The sequence below is a fragment of the Acyrthosiphon pisum genome, chromosome A2, assembly GCF_005508785.2.
Source record: "Acyrthosiphon pisum isolate AL4f chromosome A2, pea_aphid_22Mar2018_4r6ur, whole genome shotgun sequence".
In the NCBI taxonomy this organism is placed as follows: domain Eukaryota; kingdom Metazoa; phylum Arthropoda; class Insecta; order Hemiptera; family Aphididae; genus Acyrthosiphon; species Acyrthosiphon pisum.
In genome coordinates this window covers 83,043,923-83,051,251 of record NC_042495.1, presented here as the reverse complement: position 1 = coordinate 83,051,251, position 7,329 = coordinate 83,043,923, and the positions used below count along the sequence as shown (strand labels likewise).

Sequence of the window (7,329 nt, the reverse complement as noted above, 5' to 3'; positions counted from 1 at the left end):
TTAAATATATGGAATGTATATGAAAATGTTTTAATGAAACGACCAAGAACAAATAATGCAGTAGAGGGGTGGCATAATGCATTTAATTCTTCCATAGGAGTCCATCATACGACAATATGGAAATTTATTAATTTTATTAAAACTGAACAAAACTTGGTGGAAGCTAAAATAGAAAAAATTAATTTAGGAGAAAGCCATGCATTAAAAAGAAAAAAATATAAAGATTTGGACCAGCGACTAGAAAATGTTGTATTAAATTACCAAAGAGGTGATATATTAAATTACTTAAAAGGTATTGCTCATAATTTCAACTTTTAATCATTAAATTATATATATTTATCATAGAAAAACAATTATTTTATATTTTGATTGTCAATAATTTTTATTTTATATTATTTATCCTACAATTATTATACTTATATTTATATTTAAATTATATATATTTTTTGACTGTCAATAATTTTGATTTTATATTATTTATTTATCAAAGAAACACAATTATATTTATTCTAAAATTATTATACTCATATTTATATTTAAATTATATATATTTTTTGACTGTCAATAATTTTGATTTTATATATTATTTATTTATCAAAGAAACACAATTATATTTATTCTAAAATTATTATACTCATATTTATATTTAAATTATATATATTTTTTGACTGTCAATAATTTTGATTTTATATATTATTTATTTATCAAAGAAACACAATTATATTTATTCTACAATTATTATACTCATATTTATATTTTATATTTTTAGAGTCAATAACTTTAATTATTTAAAAATACCGGATATTTTTAACCCGGTTAATTTGAGTACAGGATATTTTTGCACTGGATCTAATGACGCGGATCATTTGTCGCCGGATATTATTTACCGGATCAAATGTCGTGGAACCTCACCACTAATATCAATTCAACATGTACGGACCAAAGGTAAGAATTTAATTATTTCGTTAATTAATGTCCATACCGACGTACAAAATGAATAATACCCATCCCCCTACACCCCATCCTAACCGAGGATCCCCTAGGTCACCCAAACCCCCTTCCACACCAAGCAAACCAACCTCCACCAAACAATCCAGCACCTCCTCCAAGATTCCACACCCAAACAATGCAGCACACAATTCTAAGACCTCAAACTACTCGATCAACAATATTATAGAATCATTCAGCCAACATAAGCAACTGCCTCAACCTACACTTACCTGCACCTTCAGTAACAACTCTACAACAACTTTCGCTGAGACACTAGGCAATAGTCTATTAAGAGGAACATGATAGGTTCTGCCAGTGCAGGAATATTGAAGTACGTGAGTTTGTACACAGTCATTTTTCTACTAAAATTGTTAACTTATTTTTGAATTCACTACTACGCAACTATTACAGAAATTATGTTCTAATGTTCAGTTATTAATATATAAAATTATAGGTACTTTGTTTCACGAGAGAAAGGTACCGGTTCACGCATGCTGACTGAAATCCACAAGTCACTACACTGCCGAACCATCGAATCCCCTCCAATAGCCATCGATCATTGGCATGTTCACTTAAGTTTAATCTATGTGTTTAGGCACTCAATAATCCGCCGTCCCGCGTCGCTAGCTCATGGGTACCAGCTAGCGGAAGAGTGGTCAAGGCGAGACCCGATAGAGATGTTGGAGGATGCGCGTCGCTGACCGGTGTTAGTCAAGACGCGGCACCTTTCTCTCGTGGAACAGAGTATAGTTTATTTATTTATACCAACAGATTAGAGAAATATCATAATACCAGCGATAGTGGCAGAGGTGGTAAAAAGAGCGAAATCAGTACATTTTTAATGGTTATTATACTTATTATTATAGCAATACAGCACCTGGTATTATAAACATTCGATATGATATAAGTGTTATTTAAATGTGTAAATATTCAACATCGTAAACAATTAAAAAATTTCCAAAACAATTTAATATACCTACTTGTATCATATTAAAATATAATGTTTTTTAAAATCATAAAATATATTATTATGTACACTGCACATATGATATCACACTAATTAATGAACTAGGTATATTTTATACTTATAAACTGTTTGTATTCATTTAAAAGCAATCAGGTAACACAGTTCATCCATTAAAGATACCTATATTAATCATAAAAATGTAAACTGTAAATTGACATAATATGATATCACACTAATTAATGAACTAGGTATATTTTATACTTATAAACTGTTTGTACTCATTTAAAAGCAATCAGGTAACACAGTTTATCCATTAAAGATGCCTATATTAATCATAAAAATGTAAACTGTAAATTTGTAAAAAAAAACAGCTTATATAATGTTATCGACTATATCCTAGTTTATACCTTATAGTCAGGGCGAATTGTAGGTACCGTCGTCGGTTAAACAGTGATTAAGTATTAATCTATATGATTACCGAAATTTGGTTTTTGTAGAGTGTCGGTTAACCTTCTAATCATTGATTAAAGGTCCATTAAGTTAACAAGACAAACGACCACGTTTAAACATTGATTAGTTAATTTTCGGGGTGGGGCGTATTGATTCGTCATAATTTATCATTGTTATCAGCTATTATACCCAGTTCAAACTTCTGAATTTATGATCATGAGAATTTGTATTTCTGTTTGATTTTGATTTTCAGTTTCTAAATTTGAAATTTTTAAAACTTTAAGCCACAGTCTGCCGTTATTTGTATTGTTAATTACGTATTGTATTAAATTGAATATTATTAGATATGGTTATATTTATGTATAACGATAATTTTACCAAGGATGCTTCTGTTTTATTAGTTTTATTTTAATTATTGTCGATTCAAAAACTTAATGTAATACAACGTACCTCATAAGTTATTGTTAGTGGAAATAAAAAAAAAGCTGAGCATAAATCCACAATGATTATCTATGAGCGTCTGAAGTCAAAATGTTTAGAAAATTCATCAAAATCACAAAAATTGGCCAATTATTTTGAGTTATAAATTCATGAAAATTTTTCTAAGCTTTGAACATTTAATACAATTTTTTAAGTTAACTTACATTTATCAAAAAAGAGTTTAGTGAAAAGTCAAATTTATATTTTACTAGTTTTTCAAATTAGACATTGGTTATTCACCCATAAATTAACAAATTCTCATACAGTTTACCTATACAAAATTAAAACGTTATGTACCTATGTACAAGTATATAAAGAATTATACCACCAAATTATAAACAATATATTATTGAGTCTATTACACATATGTATATTATTTTTTTTTTTATCAGTGATTAATTTTTATTTAAATAAAAGTTATGTTTCATAATTGATCTTTATTTTTTGATTTGAATATTTTATATTATTTTGTATAAATACATTATTATTTTCCAGGCTCTTTGGCATTTTTTTATTATTTATCATATGATATATTTAATATTAACTCACTATAGGTACATCATATTGATATTATTGTAGGTTTAAGGTTATTTAGTATTTAACTTGAACAATTTTTTGTGGGATTTCAAAAAATTTGTTTTTTTTTTTATGATGAAAAGGTTGTTCAATAAGACGAAATTTGATTGGATTATTTTATGAAATGTAAATATGATTTGAAATATATTTTGATGACATAACATTTAAACATTTTAATTTAGGCAATTGGTTAAAGTTAAAACATAGTTTATTAGTTGTTTCCTACGTATAATTAAAATATATTTTCGACTGGATAAAGGGATAAGTGTGTTATTCATATTAATAGTTAATTTTAACTATTAGAAACAATCGCAGAATAGTAAAATATGTTTGGTTTAATTAGTGATATGACTATTACAAGCAATCCATGACACAATAATATTGGTAAGATTTACTTGGAAAATTAAGCAAAAAAGGTATACAGCGTGTTATCTGGTGACAAAAGTTATTGCGATTATGAACAATAGTTATTCGTGTGCACATGACACCCGGACGAATATAACTTAAAACGACTACAGTAGATAGCGCAGCTTTTATCGTTCAGACGCGTTAAATGTATTCAAAAATATTACCCATCAACTCTAATAACTCTTGAAAGTCTCTATAAATCTCCGGTATTCGTTTAGTATGTGACCTACGGGACCAATAATTAATTTTTATAACAGTCAAATTAAAAATAATAAAATCATGTTAATAATTATTTAATTTATTCATTAGTAACACAAATATAAAATAATACAGGATTACATTTAACAATACCAAAATGAGTCAAAGAAAATATCAGTTAAAAAAATGTATGAATACACACAGCTGGTTAATATTATTCAAAACTATTAAAGAAATGTCATACAATTATGTTATCATAAAACAAATTTATTTTATTTTTAAAATATTTTTATCAATACACTTTTTGTATATTACTTAAATTTTATCGCTGTATCTTACGTGTTAATAGTTTTGTACCCGTACGTTGCCCGTACATAATTATATAGATAGTCATCTCGGTAGGTCACATACTAAACTCAATTTTCACTCTGTAGGTCACATAGTAAACGAATACCCAATCTCCATCGTGGTTTAGTCGTGTATGTTATGAACTTAAAATTTTATAAAAGTAAACGACAGCTATTCATACCGAACATCCGAGGTCGAGTTGCGGTAGTGGTTTAAGGGAGTTTCGACCCCTTTTTCACCATGACACGAAAACATTTGACAAACTTAACTTTTATACTATCGTAATTATATAAATGGTAGCATAAATACTAATAATATATGATTAGGTAGGTATTTATCATTACTTTAATTAAATAGTTTTTTTTTAAATGTAAATTGCAAAACAACAATGAAATAACTAAATAATAACCGAAATATTATTTGAGATATGGATTGTTGTGGTGGTGTTGGAAAAAAAATAAAAATAGCTACCTATCTATTTTATAGACTTCAAACTACAACACAAGCTACCTCAACAGAGCATCACAAACATAAGTGTCTATCTTATACACAACGATAACACAATCTAGTTTATCTCAATATAGGTATTATTTAAGAACCTTAATAAACTATTTGATTGACTCAATTAAAATTTAAAATACAATCAACTATAAGTTGGTTGGTTTAGTAATTATTATTAATGGATAAAACTAAAATTATTATGATGAAACACATATTTTTTATAAGAGCTCGTCTGGTTTTAATTTGTAGCAGACACCTAATGCAAAGCAATTTGAACGGATATAGATTGTATCAACTTAAGATTTTAGACAGTATGCTGTGTTGTAATTTTGCCGATTTCCGCATAATTCTTATTGATTTTATCATAAATCTAAGACCGTCAGTCGATTGCGTGCGATATTTTAAATAAAAAAGTATAGCTAACTTAATAATTTGACCAAATAGTGGGACAAGTGGTAATGTTTCATAAGCGATGATTTTTACAATTCGGTACGTCATGCGTTGTATTCGCACGAATATACCATGTAGAAAGTAGATAAATCGATGGATTTATAAACGAATATATAAATATTTTATGTACATTATGATGATACGCATAATTATCTCAAGACTACAACTACACGATATACACATTATAAAATATAATGAATTGATTAATTATTATGGAATGACAATTTATCACGCACTGCAGCAGTAAGTGGAATGCATATGTGTCGTTTAAATATGAATGATTTGCGAGATGAGTAGTACCTTCCTATACAATTTAAACGCGTACACATCATATTTGAACGTGAATTAACTTATTTATTAAGCACAAGCTCTATTTTAAACCGATGTACGTTACGTGCGCATTACTCGAAACGATTCCAATATACTTTACGTAATAACGATTTTCAAAATTAAATACAAATATTGTCAACTATAATATTATAATAATGTTGTGACAATACTAAATAGAAGGTAAGCACTAAGCAGTTACCTTATATGTATATAATTTTGCATGGAGTGACAATTGTTTATACACATTACACATTATACTAACATTCATATTTTATATATTGTTAATAATATTTTTGTAAATAGCAAAACTTAATGATCCACAAATTTACATAATAATATAATATTCATTATTATTTGTGGACAGAATATGGTCGGAAAGAACTAAATTTTCATCATTGAATTCAAATTCAACCCATACATTACAGTGACTTACGAGGTAGGTACACTCGACGAACTAGTACAGTCGACCTTTAATACAACTGTACAACGGAGCGGTTACCTATTTCCCATAATTTTCGTTACTAGGTATACGCTTTATTATAAAGGAATTAAATTAATTTTAATATTAATAAAAAAGATAATATGACGTTCTCCTCCATAGTATATGCATCTATTTTGCATATACGTTACGCCGCGTAACATTATCCGTAAAAACTGAGTTTACACTGAGAAACTGTCGATAGAAATCAGTTTTCCATTAGTGCTGGCCAATCGAAAATTTAATGGTTAACAACTCGTGAATAACTACATATGGTTGGTGGATAAGTTGATCACAGCATATAATATGGTCTCCTGTATTGACCTTGGTAAAAATTCCGTTACCATGGTCCACATTGGTTTAACGGTTTTATATATTTTGTGAGTGGGTAACCGCTATATATTTCGCCATCTGTCTGTCAACGATCAGTCTTAGGAAAGCGATATGTCTTCATCAGACAGTGATTATTTACACATGATTTAAGAAATTACTATAATTTGATTAAAATCACTCGAAGATTAAAATCACTTAAAGATTAAACCAAATATTCTGCTTCAAAACGTAATGATAAATACCAGACACAAAAGGCCCATTATTATAAAACAATTAAACCAATACATTCCTTGCTATGTTCAAAATGCAAAACTACGAATAATAATGGAGCTTATGATATTTTTCTTTTGTTTTTACAATGAAATCCACTTCAACTGCTGAGTTGAAACAATTGTAGGTACATGAATGATTCTCCATGATTTTTAATCGTTTTATTGTACTATATTATAAATATGCATGGGCAGAATTTATCACTTGTAAAAAATAACACTTCGAGACATTTTCTGTTTCAAATTTAAGTAAGCTGAGCTTGGACTTAAACCTAGAAGGATTTAAAATATTATGTATAGTTCAGATTATACTCGTAGCAGTAATATAATATCGCAATAAATAAATGTGAAACGATTTTTATTATATTTAATTTACAGTATTTTATACTCGGCGCGGAATAAGAACATGACCAGTCGCGCATTCAAAAAAACTTCCTCCACCGCACCGCCCATCCTAGTGGCAATTACCGGCTTTGTATATGGAGCGCCTCATGTGTCAACAGATACGTGCACGTGTTTATAAAACAAACAGTGTATGCGGTTCAAATTCA

General features: G+C 28.3%; 1 protein-coding gene across 1 annotated transcript in view; it reads left to right on the top strand.

The window, feature by feature from the left end:
• Nucleotides 1-930: 930 nt before the first annotated feature.
• LOC100571588 overlaps nt 931-7,329 on the top strand; it is a 34,251-nt gene continuing 27,852 nt past the window's right edge. Inside the window, exons 1-2 of the mRNA XM_003245678.4 lie at nt 931-945; nt 1,586-1,834. Coding sequence (XP_003245726.1) covers nt 931-945; nt 1,586-1,834 — 264 coding nt within the window. The remainder of the gene's footprint in view (nt 946-1,585; nt 1,835-7,329) is intronic.